Source organism: Pseudonaja textilis, chromosome 13, assembly GCF_049901715.1.
Source record: "Pseudonaja textilis isolate UNSWEBS1 chromosome 13, rPseTex1.2, whole genome shotgun sequence".
NCBI lineage: Eukaryota > Metazoa > Chordata > Lepidosauria > Squamata > Elapidae > Pseudonaja > Pseudonaja textilis.
In genome coordinates this window covers 12,339,632-12,365,959 of record NC_142002.1, presented here as the reverse complement: position 1 = coordinate 12,365,959, position 26,328 = coordinate 12,339,632, and the positions used below count along the sequence as shown (strand labels likewise).

Genomic DNA, 26,328 nt, shown 5'->3' with positions numbered 1-26,328 from the left:
AGAGGTCTGTAGGGGGCGTGCATAAGCGCACCAATGTGCCTACCGTCCCTGTCCTATTGTTTCTTTTATTTTTCTTAAATGTATCCATGTATTCATAACTATGTTTTTACTTATACCTATTATCTTGTAAGCGATTGACAAACCAAATAAAATAAAATAAATAAATAAATAGAAAGGACCTTCTTGATAGTATCTCCCAACATGTGGACCACCTTGTGAACAATATTCACCCATGTCCCTCACTTCTATTTGCAATGTGGCTCGAGTCTGGCTAGGATCAACTGAGAGACAGTGTTATACATTTTTATTAACACATAAAATTTCTGGAGAAATACAAAACAGCATTACTTTGGCAGAATAGTAAGAAAATGTAAGATGGGAGCAGTACAATTTTCACTTACAACACTCATTTCTTTCATTGCATTAAAAAAAAGTAAGCACGTTTACAACAACATCAACAACAAGGGAAATTAAAAAGGAGACTTGAAATCTATGGAAAAAGATATGGTGGGCTTGAATTCTGTGTCTAGCTACCTTGACCTCAGTTGGGTGGTGTACATATTAGTGCAATATGGTCATTAGAAGTTGCAGCATGGGAGTTGGGGTCCCAATCCTCTTTAGAGTGTGATTCAGTAAGGCTGGAATAAAGGAGAAAGTTTTACTTTTAATCATGAAACCACATGGGATTAGATTGCCCTAACTTGTCTTCCAACCAAAAGTCATACCCTGAAAAAGGGAATCCAACCCTGAAATGAATACCTATGTTTGTATACAACAAAACTAAATAGAGTGTTTAATTGTTCAGATTGATCCTGTTCCTAGTTTTTTCTCTGGGTGATTTTGATCCCATTTGTCCCACCATCAACCTAGGAGAACAATGCAGGTTGAAGCTGTCCAACTCCTTTTCAGTGCTAGGGACAAACTCAAAACTACGCTTTGAGTATGTCGTTACACTCAACTTACACTGTTTTCTTAGATCTGTAATTCCCTAGGGCTGTTGTGTTGAGTATCTGCTAAAGCAACATTTCTCCACAAAAGGATCACCCCAAATCCCCTTTTCAGAGGTTGAGAATTGCCAAATAGTTTTGCGTGTGTGGATTATCTTCCTCTCGACAATGAGCTGTTTCCCTGAGGTTTTTTTTTAGGTACACTTGGTGTATGGCACCACTACACCGCTATTTACAAGTGTTATCTGGGCTTGCTTTATTTAGTCTGTGAGCATTGATGAAACATCTGGGCATAGCTTGGCATATTTAAACATAGGAATGGCATCAATCTGGCCCGTTCTATTCAGACTGGTTTACTACATCTCCACACCACTTTTTAGTAATGCTGTCAAAGTTTATGAACAGGATGAGCTTTCCTGAGTAACTTCTGAGACCTCCTTTTGTTCTCCTGCAGGAGGAGAAAGTCTGAAATGCTAAAGAATCCACAGTATTCAGCATCTGCTCCTTTTAAAAATATGTTCTTATTTATAACAAAAAACGCAGGAATGGGAAAGAGACTTGCCAATTTTATTAACCCTGTTGCAAGTCACAAGTCTTGTCTTCTGCTAACCTGGCTTACTCACTCATTCCATTCAACCTTCATATAAATATCAATGCTGCTACAGCATTATGATCTTCCAAGTCGTGGATGAATTTCCATCCAAAACACACAAAACAGTCTTTGTATTTAAACGTATTGGGTCTCCATGATAAAGTAGGAGTATCCAACCATTGCCACTTTAAGACTTATGGACTTCATTTCTCAGAATTCCCTAACCAGCCCAGGTAATTCTGGGAGTTGAAGTCCATAAGTCTTGAGTAGAGTAGAGTAGAGTAGAGTAGAGTAGAGTAGAGTAGAGTAGAGCCGGGGAGGGGAGGAAGAGAGGAGAAGAGAAGAGATTCTAAAATTGCCAAGGTTGGACATCCCTGCTCTAAACCTTTGTTCTCTCTTATCTAGTCTTCAAAATCCCATTTTGGAATCAGTGCACAAATCCAATTTGGTTTGAAGGAGTCAGTTTATAATTGATGATTTCTTTGGAAATAGCTCAGCTGGTGATATAAATGGTCCCCTCCCTTATGAACCTGGACCCCCCACTCAATCTAACTGTTGATTAACCTTTAAAAAAATATCTTAAGAATCTAGCAATAATAAGGATCTGCAACCTTTACACCTCAGAGTAACAATAATGCAACTTAGTGCAACTGGGTTTTATGGGATAGTACTCATTCTCTGGCTTAGAATAAATTAATCACTGAGTATCCAAGATATATAGCTTGCCTTGTTTATCTTAAATGCAGTGTAAAAAAACTATTTTTGTTTAACTTAATATTATTCAGACATTACACAACAGCAACAACAAATTACAAGACTTTCAAATGTAGCCAACTGGAAGGAGGAGAGAGATCCCATGTCAAAGAAACAAACAAACAAACAATTTTTTGAATCATTTTGGTATTATATATATAGTTAATTAATGTGCCCTTGGCTTCATGCTTGCTGAATACAATGGATCAACCTATGATATCAATATATATCATTCAAAGGATTAGTGATTTAAAAAAAATGTTGAATTGCTTTCACTGCTCATAGTTATTTCACCAAACATATTTGCACATGGCAGCCATAACCACAGTAATGCAATCACCTGATTGAAAGTTAAATGGAACGAAAATGTTCTTTAAATAAAATGTAAGACCAATTCCAATGTCATTAAGTGCATAAGACATAACACCATACTGATATGCATAATGACCAGGATGCGGAATATTATTCATTTAAACTAAATAATGTGCTAATACAAAACAGAAACATCATCAAAGTCAGTGGACAATTCTGATTAAAGTTGTAATAAAATATCGGTCTTCTTCCCAGCTCACCATTGTACATCAACACAATAGGCAGATTTCATATTCATCGATCTTCCCTCTTTTGCGTCACTTCCTGCCAAATTTTGGAAAATGTGGAATACATTTTTCCCCTAAGATTTAATTTTTCTCAACGTAGCAATAAAAAAAGTGCAGTAAAACTATAGATTGCATTTCAAAATGTCCTACTTGTGGTTCAAAATGTTCGAATGCATCTCAGGTTTCGTTGATCCCGTATATAATTCATCTAATCCCCTCAAAAGTCAATGGAAAGTCTATCCAATTTTTTTTTTTTTAAAAAAAATAGAACTTGCATTGTTGGTTTCCTTGCAAAGGAAAATACGGGGTTGCTTGGAAGTAAGTTTCAAGAGACACCCAAGAACTGCTGAGTGGCTTTAGCATCTGGCAGTTCATAGGTCCATCTTGAAGCCAACTCTGTTCTTCAGAGAGAGAAGAAAACCTGTGGAATTCTCCTGTTTTCAAATGTGCTGAGAACAGTATTCAAGCCACGGAGCAGAAAACCACCCAACAATGGGTCTTCAAACCGAATTTCTACTGTCCCCAAGAACTCCAGAATCAAATGCTACAGTTTTTCTTAAATCTGCCACCTATCTGTTCCCAAGGCATACAATAATAAGTTACGGGGAAACCGCCACATGAATTTAATACTGTCAAGTCAACTGAAGGGAGGAGCTACACATTAAAACAAGGACAGGACTGGTTCTGATAATGGTTATCTGGATGTCAAAATGCAAAACATCGGTGTCACAAGCTGGACCTCGCTTTATAACAGAAGAGAAGAGTGAAGAGGAAAAAAAAAATCTGACTTGAGGGATATCATTTTCTAGGCCGGCTTTGCATCTATTACATTGGCGTCAATGTTTAATGTTTACAGTAGGAAAAGCCTAACCCATTGGCTGGGTGCATGGGAACGAGAGTGGAATCGCACCTCGTATTTTGAACAGGGTGTAAGGAAAAGCAAATGAAATTGTGCCTCTTTCTAATACTTAATAAGGGGGGTCGGGTGGGGAAGAAGAAGGAGAAGCTGAAATGATAAATACAACACAACAGCAACTGAAATACTCTGAAATCCTGAGCTATTACAGGGGGCTGTAGGATGACCTGCTTAAGCTCTTGTGTAAATTGGGATTTTGGCTATGGCGGTTCCGGCTGCGAACGGAAGAAAACATGGTGTCGCAGCCCGGGATTTTGCACTTGTGCAGCTGACGGAGGTGCACGGTTTTGTAATGGGCTCGGAACGTCCCTTTATTACTGTAGCTTTTCTGGCAGAGGTGACAGGTGATCGGCAAGCCGGAAGGTGCGGTTGGGAAATTCGGGTTAGGGACCTCTGCCGGGCAACAGTCTTGGTAAAGCTCTTCATTGGGCGTCCAGCAAATACTTTCACAGCTTTCGTTGCTGTCCTCCAAAGGGCTTCCTTCGCTGCTTCCATCCGAATCCCAAGAGGAGTGAGTTCCGCTCTCGGATTTAACATTAGATGTGGTGCTCAAATCCAGCACGGCTCCCTCAATGGGGTCGTGCCTGCAGCTCTTGGGACAGGCTTGTGCGATCGTGCTCATTGGGAAAACCAAGCTGCCAGTCCGGTTGGTGCTTTTGAAAATGACCGAGGTGTGTTGCTCCAGATGTCCTTTCAAGCAGGCTTCTGGGCAAACGTCTTTGGCCATGTCCTTCAAGAGATTGATGGTGTTGAAATGGTTCTTGTTGATGTCCAAAGGATCTTTCGTTAAAAGTTTATGGTGAAGGTTTAAATTGGAGCTGTGCCTGGAGAAAAAAAGAGAAATATCTAGAATAAAAAAAAGAGGAACAGGGAAACTTCCTGTTTGGGGGGGAATAACAAAGCAGTGATGGAATTCAAATTTTTTACTACCGGTTCTGTGAATGTGGCTTGGTGGGGGTGACTTGGTGGGTGTGGCAGGGGAAGCTTACTGCAAAATCCCATTCCCTCCCCACCCCACTAACCTGCTTTCCAGCTCCGTTCTCCTGTGCAGGGCAACAAAAGAAGACCAGCCGATCAGCTGGGACTCAATGGGAGGCAGAGAAGAGATGGGGTTGGCGGGGCCAGTCAGAGGCGGTATTTGCTGGTTCTCCAAACTACTCAATTTTTTTGCTACCGGTTCTCTAGAACTGGTCAGGACCTGCTGAATGCCACCTCTGAGTTAAAAAGTTGTTAAATATTAAATGGGACTGGAGGCTAAAACATATGAAGAACAGTTGCAGGAACTGGGCATGGCTAGTCTAGTGAAAAGGAATGCGGTGGCTCAGTGGCTGAGACGCTGAGCTTGTCGATCAGAAAGGTCAGCAGTTTGGAGGTTCGAATCCCTAGTGCCACATAACAAGGTGAGCTCCTGTTCCTTGTCCCAGCTTCTGCCAACCTAGCAGTTCAAAAGCATGTAAAAAATACAAGTAGAAAAATAGGGACCCCTTTGATGGGAAGGTAACAGTGTTCCGTGCACCTTCGGTGTTTAGTCCTGCTGGCCACATGACCAAAGAGACATCTTCAGACAGCGCTGGCTCTTCAGCTTTGTAATGGAGATGAGCAGCGCCCCCTAGAGCTGGAAACGACTAGCACATATGTGCAGGGGAACCTTTACTTTTATCATTTTTAGTCTAGTGAAGAGAAGGAATCTTCTACTGTGATTTCTAGAGGGCTTAAGACATTATTATTCAGCCTTACTTTATAATATGGAGAGGAAATCTGGCAAGGAAAAAACAACCCCCATAAAAAATTGGTTCCCAATAATTTTTCTTTTTAAAAAAGGTGGAATATGAAGCAGTACTTAACCCACTTAATCTGTCTTAAAAATTGATTTCTTTTCCATTCTGATCATCTACCAGCTATAAGATCTCCTCTTCGCCTTCTGAAAAGCAGAGTTTAGTTCAATGGATTTTCGTTTTAATACTCTTCTGACAAAAGAGTGCAATGGGCCAGTAAAGCAGGCGTGACAGATTGTTGCATCCCTCCCCCAAAACATAAAAGAAGCCCTCTGGTGTGCACCCATTTATTTTAAACACAAAGGGGTACACAGTGATTTTGCCCAAATCCATCCTTACCTGTCTCGGCTTCTACGTGAGGGAAACGCGGCATTGCAACCCTCCACAACGCAAGCGTGCATTTCTTTTAGATGCACGTTTTTAAAATGCATTTTTACGCTGTAAGGGTTTTTAAAGGTCTTCAGGCAGATGTCGCAACGAAAGCGGGCATCCTCCTGTGGAAGGCCCAGCGCCTGTGGAGAGCCGTGGTCCATCTCTTTACACGCTTCAAACTCAGGAAAAGCCACACTCCGGTTGGATAGCGTGCTGAAACCGCTTCCACTCAGCAAGTGGTAATGCAGTTCGGGCCAGTTGTTCATTGGGATCCTGTAATTCAACGGTTCTCTAAGGTAGCTGTTATAGGGCTCAGATGCTGCTTTGGTCACATTGTGGTGTTCATTGGGTGCATGTTCACAAGAGGCTATTCTTAGCGATTTGTCTTGGTCTGGCTTATGCAATTTGTCCATTGTGGTGCACTGGTTATCTGTCTCTACAGCCTGCACAGTTTTGAGCCCTCCAACCTTGGAAACGGGCGTCCCCAACGCCTCTGAGTGAGATTGCTTTTCCATGAGATGATTGGTATTTTCTCCTATCCTAGACACCCCCATCTCCACAGGCCCTTCACTTACCGCCTTTGGAGTCCCATCATCTTCTGAACCGGCCACTTCATTAGCTGGGCTAGTGGCGTCGACATCTTCTGCCTCTATCTTGATCGGCATGCTAGACTTACGGGATTTTTTCTTAGGCAATGGGTCAAAGGGCAACTCGCCGGACCCCTGCGGTTCAGGTACAGATGAGGAAACCAGAGGTAGAGAAGGAAGTGTACCTGGTGTGTTTGCTATTTCGGCTGGGGTAACCGGGCTGCGGTTGAAAGGAAGCACTGGTTGCACTGTCTTCAAGTTGGGGAAGAGGACACCGTTGTGTCCGCTATGGTGAAAACCTGGTTGGATTTTGGCATCGATACCAGAACTCCCATAGATAGGAACCGATCTGTGATCAGGAGGCAAGAGGGTAAAATCAGTCCTTTTGTTCTCCTCCAGACCTCGGATGGACAACCCATTGCGGAGATCTTTATCCCGGTTGTTTCGGTTCATGGGCATGTGAAGTCTTGGGTTGGGGTTGGCACTGTGACGGTTTCGGCTCCTCAACGAGCTGAACACCATGTTGCAGCCTTCAATGGTGCATTTATGCTTGATTTTCAGATGGACAGCATTGTAGTGGATCTTCAGAGTGCCCTTATCATAAAAAGTCTTCTCACAGGCCGTACAGAAAACGCGCCCTTTCCTTATTCCGGCACCATTTCTGTCCACTGACTTCATCTTCGTTTCTTGAGATACCTGGCGTGCTTCCAGCTTGGAGGACACGGTCTGAGTTTTCAAACCACTTGGTGACACGTCCTCTTTCGGTTTCAAAGTGAGGTCTGGGCTGATGACTCCCTTCTCTTTTTCTGGTTGAAATGATGGGTTGGAAGTTAAGAAACTGTTTTCAGCAAACGGCACGTAGTCGTCTTGTTTTAAGTCAGGGCTGTGATTTTGAGAGGACTCCATCAAGAGCCTCTCCGGGAGCGAACCAATCAGAGGTGGAGGAACGGGGCTATAAAACTGAAAGGGCAGCATAAACGCCATGTTATTGACCACATTTTCGAAGTGATGGACGTGGATGGGGTGCATTTTGTCTAAAGAGGCAGAAAGGTTTGAGTTTCTCTGATTGCAGCTTTCGATGAAGGCTCTAATATCCATACTGGCTGTGGTTGTTGGGACAGTAATGGATTGCCCTTCTTTCTCCTGAATGGCCATCAGCTCCACAATGGACTTGGTTTCCCCAAAACGTAGAAATTGCTGCAAGGTAGCCAGCTCTTCTTCGCTGGTCATGATACTCCAGTGATCCAGGACCTTTCCTGACGCATCCTTCAGAAAGACAAATAATAATAACAATACACTTGAAAGGGCAACATACCAGCCTCAAAAGAAAAGAAGATTAGTTCATTGAATTGGGTTGACTCCAGAGTGACTGAAGGGAGAAATGTTCTGTTTAGTTTCTAACAATTAAAGCACTCTCCATTGCCCTGTAAAAGAGGAGAGAGTCTAGATGTTGGTCTTATATGCAAGCTGCTCTTCTTCATTTCTCTGGTCTACTTGCTGTCCAAAATATCTGTCTCTCAGAGTACAGCAGAAAGAGAAGTGGAGACAAATTGGGAGATCATGAGAAATAATTGGGAGTGCTTCAACAACCCTCTAAAAGGATGCAAATGACCAGCTGTCCGCAAGGAATATAAATCCTTCCATTCCGCACCATCCAATCAAAGCTGAAGAAGCTTCTTGGATAAGAAATTAAACATCTTCAAAGAAAAACAAGAAAGTCCAGTTGCCTTCCTGAAGAAGCACTTTTGGGACAACCATGACCTGGATGAGTGAGAATCTCTACAGTATTTAAAATTGGGAGACCTTTTCTCTTTTTTCAATGGGAAACTTAAATAGCAATAGCAACTTAGACTTATATACCTCTTCACAGGGCTTTACAGCCTTCTCTAAGTGGTTTACAGAGTCAGCATATTGCCCCCAACAATCTGGACCCTCATTTTACCAACTTTGGAAGGATAGAAGGCTGAGTCAATCTTGAATCGAACTGCCAAACTGCCGGCAGTCAGCAGGGTTAGCCTGCAATATTGCATTCTAACCACTGCACCACCACAGCTCTGAAAATCCTCGGGCTGGGATCAAAATGGCAAGATGGGGACTTTAAAATATGCCCCCCCAAATGTGGAAATTACATTTTGCTCTTCTTTCTTTTTTTCTGCTTCCTTTTCCTTTTCAATCATGACTTTTTTTTTAAAAAAAAATCAAGCTGCAAAGTGCTTTGGAAGCCTTTCTTTGTATATAGATTTGTTCCACTCAAGCTGTTTCAAGAAATCCAGCAGGAAAGGAAGAAAATGCTACCAGCCAGGCCCGATCAAAAAAAGCACCCTGTCCTAGGAGCAATTTGGCCTCTGCTAGTTGCTGACCTCAGCTTTTTGAGACATCAGGGCTTCTGCCTAGCGAAATCCACATAATTGATATACCTGTGGAGAGGTTGCCAGCACATCTTTACAGCCCTGCTATTCTTGGTTTTCAGTCACCTTCAGTTCTTTCTAAAAGACACTCTAACAGATGATTGGAAAGTGTTTTGCGATAATCCCAATAATGTTAGGATATGTGCCGGTGGAACAAAACCCAAGTACAAAGCAACAGACTGGAGCAACCAAAGGTAGATTTAGCCTCCACTTCTAAGTTGAGTATTCTTTCTCCGCAATTTTAATCATATTCTGTGCTAAGATCAGACAACAAATGAACCTGAATCGATCCTTCTCTGGTTCACAGAGCACAGCTGTAATTACACTAGAGTGTTGGAGTTCTTTCAAACTCCAACCTCTACCAAACTTTCCCCAATAACTACAATAAATATTTTATGACAGAACATGTATTTGATAGCCTACTGAGAAATTTCACTGGGCACGCAAGAGGTTTTCTAAGACGAACGCATCGTCATCAATTTTTCATGCAAAAGAGATTCAAGGTAATTGAGCCTGTTTTTTTTTTCTTCATCTTAACACTAAAAAGCAAGATTATCAAGTGGCATTAAATATTTATTGGGGACATAATGTAAATCATACTTTACATTAAAGGAAGGAAGCACAACGAGCAGAGAGGTGGGCAATGGGTATGGTGTAGAGTGGACGTCTATCCTTGATGCAGGTCAAACCTAAGAGGAGGGTGCCACTTGGATCGGTAATTAGGCAGTGAATGACATTTGGTCATGAAGCCTTTGCCGTCCTTGGTTATTGTGGCTCTGATGCCCTCAAAGAATATTCACGGACTCTGCACCAGTTCAGCAAGCAAAAATGCTAAAACTTTGCAACAGAACATCTGTCAAGGAAGAAAAAAATCACCAACGCAAGGTTGTAAGTCAAGACGGTCGCATAGCAGTCACCCATGTGACGATCCAATTTTATGATCTTATTAATGGCAGTCGTTAAGCGAAGCCATTGTTCACTATGGGGTGTTGTTTTTGCCAAAAATGGAGACACTGGTTTTCAATGAAAAAAGTCAAATATTGGAAACATCGTTTTCACCCCATCACCTCGCAGAATACACATCATCTGTAGCTCCATTAACTCCTTGCGCCAATCGTATATATGTATCCCAAAGGTGCTTTTTTCAGGAGGCAACTGGACTTTCTTGTTTTTTCTTTGAAGACGTTTCTCTTCTCATCTAAGAAGCTTCTTCAGCTCTGACTGGATGGTGAACGAATGGAAGGATTTATATTCCTTGCAGACAGCTGGTCATTTGCATCCTTTTGCAGGGTTGTTGAAGCACTTGGAGGTTTATCTGTGTCTTCAGGGTCACCTGAGTAGTGCCCATGGTTTCTGTAGTCTGCATTTTTTTCTGGAAATCCCTTCATATTCCCACACCATTTAAAGGTTGTTCATGGGAGTAGGAAGGGATTTTCAGGAGAAAAAAAAAGCAGACTACAGGAACCATCAGCACCACTCAGGTGACCCTGAAGACGCAGATAAAGCTCCAAGTGGCCTCAATGATTCTCTAAAGAGAATGCAAATGACCAGCTGTTTGCAAGGAATATAAATCCTTCCATCTTGTCAGAGCTGAAGAAGCTTCTTGGATGAGAAGCGAAGCGTCTTCAGAGAAAAACAAGAAAGTCCTATTGCCTCCTGAAAAAAAGCACATGTGGAACAACTATGACCTGGATGACTGAGAATCTCTACAGACACTCTCTATATATTCAACTGGCTAGTGTCCTGTCAGTGCGTGAGAGAGTTAAGGGCTGTTTGGAAACCAAAAAAGTATTTGCTGTGTGAGCAAGAAGGAGACCACAAGGAGCCTGGGCGTGGCTTAGCTCAACTGTTCTGTACTAAAGCTGCTTGGTGCTCTGAAACTGAAACTGAAACTCCTCTCCTCTGCTTGTGTTTTGCATTTGGAACAGAATTCTTTTCAGGTGGGGAGGGGGAGCAGAACTCCTTAGCATCAGAGCATGTTAATAATAATATACGAAATACTAAAGCTCTGATGGTCATTTTGAAAAATCCTTTCTTAGTGAGCACCTAGAAGCCAAGAGGAACATACATGCCAAATTTCAAGTTTGTAGGCTCTATGGTTCTGGAGATTTTGTGATGCGCTTTTATATATATAGACTCCAATGGCTCCATGCTTCCTCCCTTTCTATCTGCCCTTTTTGTCTGTTAGGAAGAACCATGAATTTGACGCTTACCTGTAAAACATAACCCCGTATGTAGTCCTGAAGGGTCCAATCCAGAGCATGGAGGATGTGTATGACCTCTTCTTGCTTCAAGACACTGAAAAGACGATCTAGGAGGATTTTGAGACGGACAGGAACGGCCTGAGTTCCATACAGCATGAGGCTGCTTATATCAAAGACTAAATTGGATTGGACTATTTCCACTTGGCTGGTTGGATATAGGTTTGGGATCCTTAGTTTACTTAAAGCTGAAACAATGAAAAGAAAATGAAGGCACCTATGAATAACTGGGTACAAAATAACCCACATGAGCAATAGCGGCTCAGCAACTAGGAATTGTTATCCATCTGATCGTTCAGTAATTAATGCTTTAACAGCCATTCCAACATCATTCTTTATGGCCTGACAAATTAGAAACATCTGATCAATAAGCAAGTGATTTGGTCTTCCTGCTATTGCAAAAATAAAAATTCCCAGCAACTCCAGGAAATGGCTAATGACAAGGGAAACAGAGATATAGTACTGTGACATCTGGGTCCACAGATTGCTCATCCTTGCAATAAATCAGGTGCTATAATCTTTAGAGTTTAGCAACAGCACATGGATTTATATACCGCTTCACAGTGCTTTTACAGCCCTCTCTAATTGGTTTAAAGAGTCAGCATATTGTCCCCAACAATCTGGGTCCTCATTTTACCAACCTGGATGGAAATATACATAGAAATATGTAGAAACCTACAGGATTTAAATCAGGTTTGCATGTAACCCCCCAAAAAACCTGATAGTTTTTTTAAAAAAAATCAATCAGAAGTGAAAATTTGGAATGCTTGGGAGACAGAAGTCTTAGACCAATCGTCTCTTTTTCAATCCACAGTTTCACTTGTAAGAGTTAATTCAGCACATGTTGATTTGCAAAGCAGATTAATACCATATAGCATTTTTCCTCAAATGAAACAACACCAAAACAAATTACAAATAAGAAATGTTCCAGGTTTTTATTTCTTATTCTTATCATCAGCTTTGGCATGTAAAATGAGGACTAGATTTATATATTTATCTAATTGTACAACTAGCTGACAGTTGGACAATAGAGGTGTACAAATCAGAGGTGTACAAATTAAATCAAAATTTGATTTAATTTGGAAAGTAGATCTGACTCCATTCAGTCATCTTAATCCAGTTTTCACACTGAAGTTATTCAATTCAGATTTTTAAATAAGTTTAGGGAAAAAAACCCTGTACATGCTTAAGAGGCAAAACTCATTCCGAAAGATCAATTGTACTGCTCAATTATTCAAACAGATTGGCTAATTTGCTTCAGACAACCGGTTTGTAGATCTAATTGAGTTGACTTTAAATTAACACCACAAATGAAGCTTTCTCACAAACACATCAAAGCCATTGCAAAGAATTTCAGTGCATCGTAATATACTACCTACCATGAGCAACCCATCCATGCCGACACTGGTCACACTGCCGTTGGTTTATTTTTCCAGTCTTAAAACACTGGCAGCTACAATTTACCAGAGTGCATCGGATGGCCTGCAAGAAGAAAACATGTGCAAAAATCAAGAGTTTAGTAAAGATCTCATCAGGGCTCCACCCAGCGCAGAGCAGCAAATCTCTGTCTAGAAATTCAACCAATACTTGAGGGTCAATAGAAGAGTTGAAGACAAGATTCAGATGTAGCTGTAAAAGAAGCACGTACAGACCTCCATCCCTATAAGTTTTCAAAAGTAGACTGGACAACCATTTGACCAGGATGGAATAAGGTCTCCTGCCTTGAGCACGGGGTTGACTAGATCTCCAAGGTCCCTTCCAGCCCTATGGTTCTTTAAACAAGTTCCTTCAAACCTACTTCAAAATTCAGGAATCTAGCATATAACAAAGCCAGGATTTATACCTTACACTATTTTATCCAGCCTTTATAGGAATATGGGATTCTGGTGTCTCACTTCTTATTCTTAACACAGAAGGCATCTCAACATGTTTTGATAATGATTCTGGCCTTGCAAGCTTCAGTCCTTGAAGATCCAGCCTCCAACCTGAAGCCCTCCCGTATCTCTATCCCAGCTTGTAAAACAGCATGAATTGGCTATCTAGCTTAGCAGATTATCTGTGTCATGAAACAAGATACGCTACTGTATTTAATGAAAAATAAATCATTAGTACCTTAATATATCATAATTACATTTTTAACTGTCACCAAGGAATCTGGTGTGCTTTTCTGCATCAAGTGCAAAACAAAAAAAATCCAGCCTTAAAAATCCATCCTTGACGTGGGGAGGAAGTAGGAACACCCTTTGTAACTTTGCTCGAGGCAGCAATATTTCTCAAGTTGGCCTGCCCCTTCTCATAATAATTATTAGATTATATTATTCTTGCTGTATTGTGTGTTTTAATTCCAAGAGATTCAATGAAGCCTTCGGGCTTCCTATATTCATCCTCATGACAAATTTGCTAGGGATTTTACCGAAAAGTTGCTAAGCTGTCTTCCAGTACTTCAGGATCTATCACAAAGAAGAGCGGGGTTGACTTATTCTCTAAGACAGGGATCCCCAACCCTAGTGGTGGGATTCTGCCAGCTCACACCACTTTGGGAGAACCGGTTGTTAACTTTCTGAGCAATTTGGTGAACTGGCTGTTGGAAGAAATCATTAGGGCAGGGAACCGGTTGTTAAATTATTTGAATCCCACCACTGCCCCAACCCCAGTAGCACCAGTCCACAGCACTTCAGCAACTAACAACATAGCAGTAGTAACATCATGTATTTCTCCCTTTTGACCTTTCCAAATGAGATTCTCACTTGTGTGTGATGGAATGTTGTCAGGATTCTCAAGAGGGTGGGTGGGTGTGCATTATAGAGAAGCAAGAGACAACTCAGTTCTGATAGTTTGTGTGAGAGAAAGAGGGTGAAGATGGCTCTTCTTAGTAGTTCCCTTAATATATGCTCTATGGGGATGTTAGCATGCTTTAGTTTGGCAAGATTCTGTCTATAGGCAAGGAACAGTAAAGATATTGAGCCTCTCTTGATTTTTGGAACCTAACACTGAGCTTCACATGTGCTTGTAACAACATGAGATTTTATGCACAGGTGGCTCTCTTTCTCTCTCTCTCGATAACGCTGGCCCACCCTGCCTTCAAGGAACAAGACACCCTTAGAAAAAGGCAAGCGAATTTCACCATCCGCAACCGCATTTCCCAGGGCCCTAAGACATGAAATATCTCAGCAGGGAGAAGTACAAATGTTGTAAAATAGATTACATCAAAAGTTGCGAGATAGGATTAGCACAGTTGGTTTATTCATTGGGCGAATTTGCACAGAATGCTAAGCCAGGATGTTTTGTTTTTTTTTACTTATGATTTATTGAACAAGCCATTAAGTGGCTTACTTTGCAGCAGAATGTTAAATCCAAACAGGGGTTTTGTATATCCTACTGTGCCAAAAACTTACACATTTGTTCCCAAGCCAAGAGATTCAAAGGCCTCTACGTGGTATTCTATGGGTATATTTCCTTGAAATAGTAGGTGGATGCAGCCAGGGCAAAAATGGAATTTCATTCATGACTGATTTCCTTTATATTGTAATCAGATAGAATTATAACGGTTATTCTTCTTCAATTGTGTATTTTGGAATATTTCTCTTCTTAAATATTGCAATGAGGAATAATCCAACTTGTTCAGACATCATATACCCATCTAAGATAGTAAGTACATCTTGGATTTGAAGAGGAATTAAGGGGGAAAAAAAAGATGAATTATGGAAAGGAAAACTGGTTTGGGGAAAGATTATTGATCATCTCTGACTTGTCCATCAACTTTTCCAGAGATAGCAGAAATAAACAAAGCACAAAGCATCTCAAGAAATTATATTTCTCTGCCCCTTCAAGTTAGTGTTAAAGCAAGAAATTTCCAGCAAGCAAGGCTGCCTCTATATAGAAGTAGGATCTTTCTGATTTAAACTTCAAAGAACTGAATATTCTTTCACAAATTATTGGTCTACGTCTCTTTTTAATATGATTCCATAAACAAAGAAAGAATAATCCAAAGCAAAGCTTTAAGAGCTGAAGCTAAGCTTTTGACTTTCAGAAATGGATTTGGGTTTGGGTTATACTGTATTTTTTCCTCTTGTGATAATAAATCTCTACCATTTCAGGAGGCTAAAACAGTTGCTGTCTTTTTGGTTGGTTTGGAGCCAGATTTATATGCTCTTCAGCTGGTGCCCTTTTCAATGTTGTAAAAAGAGATTTTATTATCTATGCAGAAAACTCTTGCTTAATTATTCCTTTTCATTTTTATAGTGTCTGGCTGCTTCTTTATTATTTTGTACTTTTGCTACTGAATGTATTGATTAGTATGTTTGTTTTATTTCATTTTTGAAGCCGATTAACTCCCACTTTTATGATATGTAGGCGGAAGCACTCAGCATTCCAAATGCAGAGTATATAGCAATTATTTGATTACTCTTGCTACTTTTTCTTCATTTCAACTGGCTGTTTCTGAGAATTAGTTTGGTATGTAATATTTATCTGAATTGTTTTGATATAGTTATTTAACTAGATAGAGTTTGCAAACATCACATGCTGAAAAAGAATATGAAATGCATCTGGAGTTGACAAGAGAGTCGCAATAAAAAGTAAGAAAGAATGCTGTAATCCTCTAAGTCAAGAACCACACAACATTTGGGGATTTTTCATCCCATTATATTTGCCTCATTACCACCCAGTTTGCAGTTCCTCCCTACCATAGTGAAAGATTCTGTCAAGTTGAGTTCAACTCCTAGTAAAGGGCATGGACACAACATTCTGTTTTGCAAGTGGCTTCTTCAGGGATTTACTCCCTAGCCCATTTTATAACCCCAGGATTTCGTAGACAATCTCCATCCAATTATTTTTGTTTGGGTAATTTAATTGAATTAATTAAATTAATGATTTAAGTAAAGTTTTAAACAAATACAGGAAGTTCTCAACTTATGACCAAAATTGAGCCCAAAATTTATGTCACTAAGTCAGAGAGTTGTTAAGTGAGTTTTGCCCCATTTTATGACTTTTCTTGACACAATTGTTAAGTGAATCGCTGAAACTGTTAAGCTACGGTTGTAAGTATGAAAAATGGCCATAAGTAACTTTTTTCAGTACTGTTGTAACTTTGAACAGTCACTAAATGAACTGTTGTAAGTTGAGGACTACTTGTGTAGTAAAAACTAATGCAAACTATTTCAGCAAAAAGTCCATTAGGTGTTACCAGAAATATCAAAACAAATCCTTTATCTCTGGTCAAATAATCCAACTTTACATTCCTTCGTTTTGCTCTGCACAATCTTGACTTTTAAATCATTCCTGTAGCATCGCAGGATTTAATATTTCATCACTCTTTGGTATTTAAAAGGAGTCACTTTCATCAGCCTACTTTATAAATCCCACCCCAAAAAAGAACAGCAAGGATTTCTTCTCACAGCTACTCCATGTACAGATGTTTTTTTTTTATTTGTCTTTTGTATTTCCATTTTGGAAATCTCAAGTTTGTTGTCTTCCATGCCTCAAATTCTATAATGTACATGTCAGGTAAAAATTCTCCAGCTTTTAATAGTTTATCCATTGAAATCTATATCTTTTCTTAGATATAAGTTATCAGTATCTCAGTCTAGTTTTCAAAGATATTTAAGCACAAGAAAAAAATGATAGCTGGCTTAGTAATTCTTTTCTGTCTGGTCCTTTAGTTTCCTCTAGTGCCCATTTGCAACCTTTATTTAAACCTCAGTTTTTGATAGCATTTAGTTCCATTTCAGTAATTTCTCAAGATTATAATATACTTGTTTTAGAGCAAAAATAATCAATATCCCAAAACTTCCTGGTTTCCAAATCTATTTCAAACTTTCTTAAATCATTTTGTTTATGGTTTTTGTCAGTTGAATATTATTTTAGATTCTTTAGGCTGTTTAAAAAATTTTAACTCTAAAGAAGGCAAAACTTACCAGGTATCAAATCAAACTCACTGTTTTGAAAGTCTCTAATGTCCATAAAGTGATTAAATGGAGCATGTGATTAGAAAGTCAGTTTGGCTGGGAACAAAGATATATGTTTCCCATTTCCCCCACCTCCTAGTGCTGTTTTACAGTCTCCTCATGAGAAGCTATGATTCTGAATATTCATGGGTGATCTCCCAATCTCTCCTTCTCTAGAGAGATTTTGAAGGACTTCCTCTCCAAAGCCAGTCTTTCATTCTTCACAGTGGGTCATTATCTCTCTTATTTATGGAGATGTCTTCAGTCAGCCATGACTCACACTGGAACCCCCAGGTATTCTATCCAAGTATTGACCAGATACAAGACCAACTGCGGATGTTGGACACTCTACAAGCAGCCTATGGCCTTGGAAGCAAAGTTCATCAAGGTAGCTCAATACAAGAAAATTCTGGAAGTGACAGTCCAGCAGCAATCTGGAAGGAGGGCATCAAATTGTCAATATTAATCTAGGAGAACCTCTCCAATTCGCCATTGTAATATATTCATCTTACATTGTCAAATCATTAGACATGATCGGTTGGCTAAGCCACAAGGGGCTAGGCCGACACAATGTATCCAGTCATAAAACATAAGTGATCAATCATTAATATCTAGACTCTCACAACCGAAATTTACCACAATGTACAAACACACTTATTTTTGTGATTTGGGGAGTTTTATTAGTTATGATAAGTTTATTGATGGAGCTTGTTTTATCTGCCGGGTTGTTTAATGTTCCCTTTTATATCTCTTAATTTTAAAGGATGACTAAAATTCTGCCTTATTTTATTTTCATGCGCTATATTTTGTTTGCTTCTTGGACTTGATTCAGAAAGTGTGATAAATATTTGAACAAAATACAATCATGGGTTTATTTTAAAAGTGGTTGTAGTGAAAACTGCGTAGGCCCCTTTACTTCATAAATTTCACCGCTCCCAACAGTGCAACACCCTTACAGTGACCAAATGAAAATTGGCCTGAAGAAGTGAAAAAGCAGAAGGATTTACCAAAACTCCTCATAAGAAAGTTGCAGACAAACTTTTGAAGAAGGGAACACTTCAGATATCTTCAGGCTGGATAGTAAGGAAAAAAAGCAGATCCAGAATTGCTCATCTTTATCTTGTGGGAAAGAGGGGGCACATTTTCAGCTTGTGCAGCAACTCCATTTTCCCCACCAGTCTTTCAATATTTCTCCTATTTCTTTAAAAAAACAAACAATAACCAAAAGAAGAAGAATGTAACTCAAAAAACCTGTCTATTATCCGAGGTTTGGTTGGCCCTAAGGAAAACTTCACATGTGTCTGCTGATTTTGCATGAACATCTTGCAGTGTTTTAAAAGTCATGTCTAGAGGATGGACAATCAATCAGCCTATCGATCCTGAGCTCTACACAAAAGTGAAGCACCTGGAGTAATAAGTAGCTTTGCCCACATTTCTCACTGGCTAGTAAAGCAGTTTAATCCTCTGAACCGGGGGTCCAAACCACCAAAATCATAATTTTAAATCCCCTGGACCAGAGACCCTGGGAAAATCCCCCAAAAAGACTGCAGGAAAATTCCCCACCCCGTTTTCCTACTGATCATTTGATCGTTCTTTATTTGGGATTGCAGGATAGTCTCCAGCTCCATTCTCAGGGGGAGAGAGAGAGAGAGAGAGAGAGAGAGACTTTGGGCTTCATGCAAGGAAAGCAGCAGAAGCAGCAGAAGCAGCAGAAGTCTTCCTTTCTCTCCCTCAAATTCCACCAGAAATGAGTCGCGACAGCGTAGCCTCTTGGAGCAGGAGGCCTTGCAGGGTCCCAAAGACTCATTTCTGGTGGAGTTTGGGGGAGAGAAAGAAAGACTTTTGCTGGTTTCCTTGTGTGCAGCCAAAAGCAGAAGCGGGAAGAAGCAGCCCAGAGGCCAGGCGAGGCACACCTCCCCCCCTCCCCTCACTGCCTCATGCTGTTCACACTGCAAGAGACGCAAGCAAGCCTTGTGTTCCTGCGGGCCATGTGGGCAGTGCAGCCTTGTGTTCCCATAGAGCCTGGATTAATTGCTTTGGGGGTGACATTTCTCTGCAGACCACCAAAGTTTTCTTGTGGACCACCAGTGATCCCTGGCCCACTGGTTGGCGACCACTGCTCTGAACAATAAGAAACATACTGGTTTCTTCCAGCCATTAGGAATGAAACATCAGGAAAGTCTTCCCATTGGCTTGGTAATTGTTCTACGTAGCCCATGGGGAAGCCATTAACCCAACTTCTTCCTTGTTGGTTCATTTGTTAGACTGATCTTCCCTCACTTTGGGATTCAGACTTCAGAAGACCCATTCAAAATGTCTATGGAGATTCTCAATCATTCAGGTCATGGTTGTCCCAAAGGTGCTTTTCCAAAAGACAATGGGACTTTCTTGGGATTTTTTTTCCTTGAAAATGTTTTGCTTCTCACCCAAGAAGTTTCTTCATTTCTTCACTTCTCTGATGCGAATGAGAAGCAAAATATTTTCAAGAGGGAAAAAAACCCAAGAAAATCTATAGTTAATAAGCACCTTTGGGACATCCATCCAAAATATGGCTCAGAAGCTGAAATGGTCTGAGGAAGGGTTCAAGAGACACCAGCCAGACGATTAGAAGAATCCCAAGTCTCATTTTAGATTTCCTCATGGAGCATTTTATTTTCCCACTTCCTGTTTTGTTAATTTCCATGGGTAAAAAAGGGAAGGATATGGGAAAGTAGATAAGCAAAGGAGTGAAAAAGGAAAAAAACAAAACAGAAGGAACCCTCCCAATGAAGATTCAGCCTCCCAAGCCTTGCAGAGCATGAATAGAAGTTGATGAATAGAAGTTGATGAACAGTTTATTACCGGCATGTCAGTCCTATTTTAATAATGCATTTTCTAAGTGCTCTTTATTTCTTATGGGGTTTTTTTTAATCGATGTTCTTCCAGTGACAGAGATGAGAAGTAGAAAAAAACAACAAGGACCTAACCATTGCATGCACCTTATCTAATTCCTTTTTTTCCTCCCCATTCTTTTTCCTATGGATACTCAGGAAGGAACCCGGTAACCCAACAGTGGTCTAGTTCTCAGCAAATCTTTGAGAAACTTTGAAACAACGCTTTCCTGAAAACAATCTTCATGACAGGCTTGTTTCACACCTGATTGAAATTGAAAAGAGGAGATTGCTTTGCAGTTCAGTTCCACATTCAAGAAGTAAATATTCCAACTGTACAATTGGCAGATTAGGAGGACATGCGGTGGGAAATAGATTTGTATAAAGATCCATCCAGGTTCTGGATTAAGACCAAAATTTTCTTCACTACGTGCAATTTAAATCATTAGAATAACTAAATGTAAAATCCTTTATTTCTGCATGCAGCCAATGGAATGGCTGTGGAATCTCTTTTTGACTCTCTGTGTCTCGCTCTCTGCCTGAAATTATTAAGTAACTTTAGGGAGAGAGGGTAAATATAAATTACTGGAAGTCACTTCTTTAGTCACTTTCCTTTCCTTTCCCTTCCCCTTTCTCTTTCCTTTTTTGATATTTCACTTTCCTATTAGCTTTCCTTATTCTTGCATTCAAACTTGGTACTGTTTTTAATTCTGTTGAAAAACTAGTTCAGTCAAAATTTTAAAAACACTCAAAATCTAGTATTTCCCATGAAGTTGAAATATAGACTTTACAAAGAAAATTCCAAATTTGAAATATAGAACAAATCCATGTATTCAGTTGAGTCCAGGAACAGTTTCTAATTTTGCTTTTAAGATTTGAAGCTATTCTGAACATCAAAGCAAACTCTCACAGCTTGTTTAACCATTCTTCTAAAGACTAAGGAATCAAACATGAAGACAAACATTCTTCCAGTAATATGTTCATATTTCCAGAAATAGAAATAGTTTTGTAGCCAAGCTTAGGTTTGGGGAAAATGGAATAAATTTCCAAGAAGAAAAGTACTTCCTCTAAGTTTTTCTCAATTTTCTCTTAAATTTTTATGAACCTTTCCAGTTTATCCCTGCAACTAATTTCCAATGCTCCTTATTTTTAAAAAGCACATTTTTATTTTTTTCTATTAGGTCCATGCCTCTTGATCCCTGGTCAAAATTCACATGTTCTAAACAGTTCTACAGATACCGTAGTTTAAACCTGTGATGATTTCTATACAAATAGTGCTGAGCCATAAACTTTCTCAAAATATAAAACATTAAAAAAATAGAAAAAAGGGACAAAAGCCTAATTCTAGCTGGATCATAGATTCCTGAGATCAAGCAAGATAATATTTAACAATTTCCTTTAAGGATTTTTACATACAACAATTACTGGAAGGGTTGTGTTCAAAGTAGAATCAGAAGTAATTCAAAGTCAAGGTCTTTGCTAAATATTTTGTGGCATGCAGAATTATATATTTACAAGTAACATTATTTGTTTGAGAAAAGTTTGAAGCGGGGTGAATTAATTTGGAGCTAATAATATGAACAGTAGAAAACAGATTTAGGAGACAAAAAACTAGAACAAAACTTATTCTTTGATCTATATCCACAAAATTCATTTCAGGTCACCTGGTGACCACAGCAATCATGAGCAGTTGGAATATATTGATGGTGAAATTAGCCATCATAATTCAGGGCAAAAAAACCCCCACAATTTACCACCAGTTTGTCAGCTAGACCTACAGGTTTCTTCTCAAGATGTTCCAAATTGATTCAGATTTGGGAGGAAGCTGAGGAGAAACACCTGAATTCCAAATAGACTGATCACTTTATAGGCTGATCACCTGTAAGGTCATCCAGTCCAACCCCCTGCCCAAGCACTACCCATGCCAATTTATATTTCACTGGGATGTCCTTTGACCTCCATGGCTGCTCCAAGAATGGGAAAACCTCAGTACACTAGAATCTTTTGAACCTTTAAACCATAGTCCGAATCTTGCCTTCATCGTGACAGCCAAAGGACAGCATGCTTGCCCAAAGATGTAAATATCTCGCTTGTCATTCTGAGACGGCTGTTTGTGGGTACATTGGGAGAGACAAGGTGTGCAGGCTAGCTAAATGAGCAAGGACAGTCCTCTATTTCAAGAGCTGTCTGAAACCATACACAAATTAAAGATAAGAAGGGAAAACTGCTGGGAATCTTGAAAATTTGCTCATCAAATATTAGCATCCTTGATAAGTATTGATAAATTGCTGTCTTCTATATCACAATGAAGCAGTTTGCATTTTAAATAAAATGACCATACCTGTAGATTGTCCAGATTTGAAACAAATGCATTCTTGTTTCAAGCTTTTTATTTTTAAAATGGGCCAAAGCGTTTCCTCTCCTCCCCTAGCATCTCAGAGCAGATTATTTCACCTGTGTGAGATTTACAGTGTGTGTTTCTCTAGACTGCAGTCTATTGAGTGTTAGATTAACTATTTCTCAAAACTCACCAAAGTAGCGGGAATGTAAGCTTTGAAGAAGTTTCCGGAGTCAAATGAAAAAAAACCTCTTGGATGTTTTTGAACTTATATAAATCAAATCTTTATTACAGCCAGAGACCAGCGTAATATATATATATGTCCAGCTTTGAATATCTGTGGAGATTCTCAGTTATCCAGGTCATGGTTGCCCCAAAGGTGCTTTTTCAAGAGACAACTGGACTCTCAGAGTTGAAGAAGCTTCTTGGATGAGAAGTGAAACAGTCTTGAAAAAAAACCCCAGAAAGTCCAGTTGCGTCTTGAAAACGCACCTTTGGGACATCCAGATTTAAAATATCACGAAATCTCCCTACAAACCTCAAAAGATTCCCAAACTATTTCTAAAATGGCAAACTGCAAATGTTTTAATGCCAGAGGTTTCCAACTAGGGAGCCATCATTGTAATACTTCAGTTCTCCCAACCTTCAAATCTAGCATTCGGAGAGGTGCTCTGATTTAAAGTGTTCTGAGAAGGCACAAACTTATCCATAGTCCAGTTAAGTTCAATGTTAACAGGAAAGAAAGCATTTCATGGATGCATCTGTCAAATGATAGGATGTTAAGGGGGGGAAATCACTTCAGATGGGGTCATTTTTCTAATCAAATCAATTGTGATTGCAATAAAACCTGCAGTTCGTTGCTGAAATCAGCATCTACAGATGCTTCCTTTATCTGGCCACCTCCAGGTATGTTAGGTTACCCATCAAACTGCAACTAGTTTTGGTCAATGGTTCTGTTGGTTGGGGGACAATGGGATTTGCCCTCCACGATTGCTAAAAAAAAAAAAAAAGCATCTGGAATTTACAGGTTTACATCCTTCATAAAGAGGAATTGAAATAAGGACTGGGTTGGGATATTTGTTGCTCTAACCTAACTGTGAACAGAGTATGCTAAACTAATTGGCTGAACTAATTGACTCTGGAGGTAGATGTGGAAATGGTTGGTCATCTCCTCTTATTTATCTCCTCTATCTAGCAGCCTCGGTTGGAGTGCTCCTGAACCCTGAAGAGCTACTCAACCAGCCTTGTTGACAATCCTTTTGTCAATCTGTCTTTCTTCTCTATGAACTGTTTTTTTGGTCCCTGGCAACCTAGACTTCCTCCTGTAATTTTACGCAGGTCAGTCTGGGAGGAGGGTGTGAAAATAAATAGTAAATTTTAACCGTTCTAAAAGAGGATAGACCTTTTCTCTTTTTACCTGTAGGCTCAATTCATCCGAAAATGACAACTTTGATTCTGTATCCTACTGTCAATCAGGGAGACACCTAATTGAACATAGCAAAGGAAGGTAACCAGCCTGAGAGATGGCTGGATTCAGAGTAAAGGTTAAATTGCACCAAACAGCCTGTCAGATGCTATCCCCATTGCAAGAGATCCTTTCTGGATGGTGGATCCCACCACCACTTTTCAACAGCCAAGGAAGAGTGAAGGGTTTGCAGAAATTGTCCCAAATCCTGAAAATCCATCCAAAGAAGATGGGAAGATCTCCTGGAAGATACAGATCTCCTGTATCCTGATCCTAACAGTGGATAAAAACAGTGGGCTTTTTCTGGCTGGAACCAAGACACCAGGACTTTCAGAAAAACCTATATATTCCACCTTTGAGTGGCAGCAATCTGTATTTTTAAGGAGGGGGAGGAATAGAGAGAACCAGGGCAACTCTTCTCTCCTCCCCTCCCCCTCCCCCCCCAAACTTTCATCTTTGGAGAATTAAACATGATTAGCTGGCACCCTCTCCAACTGTTGGAAGTGCACAGTGGCATATCTGTAGCCACAAAAGGAGTGCGCTTCGATGTGAAGAACATGTTTCTACACTGCATTTGAGAAAGTTTGGCTCCGAGCTATGCACTGATTAATATCAGATCTCTTCCTTGACTCGCTCCTTGATCTTGTCACATCTGGCTGACAAATCCTTACAAGCTTTTCCAAACCAGGGCAGCCTCGTCATGCTTGAGGAGTCGCTGGAAGGAAGTGACAAGACCAGCCGAGCGCTGATGTGCCATCACTGAAACTAATGAAGTTGACTTTTTTGCTTCCAGGCTCCCGGAAAGTTTTTATTTTTTTAAAAAAATAAAATAAATAAAATAAAGGCAACACAACACGCCTCAAGGTTTTGCAACACGGAACAGCTCACCAGAAGATAAGACAAACGATCCACCTCCCAAAAATTCACGCTGCCAAGCTATTGCATGATCTTTAAAAAAAAAAAAAGCTTTTTTCTAAACTCCTTACGGGGATAATCTGAACCAAAACAGCACCTCCAGTATGCATAATTAAAATGAAAAGAGAAAAGAAATAGCTGAATTATTTAAAAATCTATTCTTCCCTTTTTGGAGAGGATGGTTTCCTTTCTTTGCATTTGCATTTTCTTTTCCTTTCTCTCTTTGTAAAAGTTTGTAGAGTGTAATGTTGGATGCTTTTAAAGATATTTTGTTTTCATTTTCTCCCTCACTCTTAAGATGTTCTTTATATCCTCTTATGCCACATAGACTAATCTCACTCATACACACACACACCCCAATGTATTTTTAATATCTCAAAAACAGAAGAAGTTATCCACAGGTTTACTTCTTTAGAAAACACCTTTCCCCCCCAATCTGTTACCTTCAGTACTTATCAAAACCGTGCAGACAAAAACATGCAGAGAACACATGGTGTGCATCAATGTACATTATACATGCACCCACATATCATGTAAAGAGAGGATGTGCTTGGTCTGTTATCTGAAGCATGGTGAATAAAACATTTTTTTTAAAAAAACCCTATGTCTTGAACTTTTTAAAAAACTATATCAACAAATAACATCCGGGATCACATTTTTGAGGCAGGATAAAGGGCAGAATTCCCCACCCCATCCTCAAATTGATGTGGCCAGATCACTTTTGTCCGGTCTCAATATCACACAACATCACACAACTGTATCACCACTACCGGCGTGTTATCTGCCTAGAGCCGTCCACTCAGAACATGTGGGAGACACAAATCATGCATTTCGTATGGACTAAATTAAATTGCTCGTGCAAAACTTGGTAGGGATTAAACGCTGCCAAGCTCGTCACAATTTACAGGTGCTTCTTCTTCTTCTCCGGCAACAGGGACCGGAGAAACTTGAGCGAAACGGGTTTCCAACCACCTGGAAGCAAAAAAACCGAAGATGTACCTCTTTTTCGAACCCAAGTTTGCACCCCTCAAAAAATCAAAACCCGTTTTCTTGGCCATCCGTGCCTTTGAAACAAACCCGATATTTATTTATTTTTCTCCCCAGCAAAGAATGAGAAGGCTGCGACTCCCGACAAATTATTCTGCAAAACCTGGTCCCGCAGCAAAATCCACCGGTGCATTGCAGGACAAGAATCTGCCTGAAATCTATTTGCTTGCTAGTCCGGGACACTCAAGCTATGGCCAGGAAGGCGAAGAAGGGGAGCAAGGGAGAGAGAGAGAGAGAGAGAGAGAGAGAATCTGGAAGAGGTGTAGGGACAGCGTCCCCCTCCGAATCCATGCACGGACAGGTTTTTTTTTTTTTTAAAAAACACAACTTTCCTTACCTCCGACATTCTTACGCGGCATATGTTTGGAGAGCTATACAAGTATTTCCCATCCCCTCCGCTGTGAGTTATACAAAGAGCCACCAGGAAACATTCTTGTCTGTACAAGTAAAAGAGGCAGAGTCATCCTTAGCCTTTGGTCTCTCACCCTCGTCTGAAGCGGTGCACCTCCACGCCTGTGTATGCTCAACACAGGGGAGT

At 40.1% G+C, this 26,328-nt stretch overlaps 1 protein-coding gene across 2 annotated transcripts; it reads right to left on the bottom strand.

Annotated features, from left to right (window-relative positions):
* Window positions 1-287: 287 nt before the first annotated feature.
* Window positions 288-26,328, bottom strand: BNC1 (basonuclin zinc finger protein 1). 2 transcript variants are annotated; one of them, XM_026709698.2, is made up of 5 exons: window positions 26,128-26,328; window positions 12,590-12,692; window positions 11,163-11,398; window positions 5,922-7,807; window positions 288-4,631 (listed from the first exon to the last, which is right to left on the bottom strand). In XM_026709698.2, the coding sequence occupies exons 1-5, from the start codon at window positions 26,134-26,136 to the stop codon at window positions 3,953-3,955; spliced, it is 2,913 nt and encodes a 970-aa protein (XP_026565483.1). In that variant the 5' UTR covers window positions 26,137-26,328; the 3' UTR covers window positions 288-3,952. The 2 variants fall into 2 exon arrangements, with proteins under 2 accessions (XP_026565483.1, XP_087797511.1); XM_087941385.1 differs by lacking the exon at window positions 26,128-26,328 and adding an exon at window positions 17,126-17,583.

Coding starts and splice junctions, on each gene's coding strand:
- BNC1 (XM_026709698.2), bottom strand. Junction 7,808..11,162: donor TACGGGGTTATGTTTTACAG/GTAAGCGTCAAA, acceptor GTCTTTCTGAAG/GATGCGTCAGGAAAGGTCCT. Junction 4,632..5,921: donor TCACGTAGAAGCCGAGACAG/GTAAGGATGGAT, acceptor TTTTTTCTCCAG/GCACAGCTCCAATTTAAACC.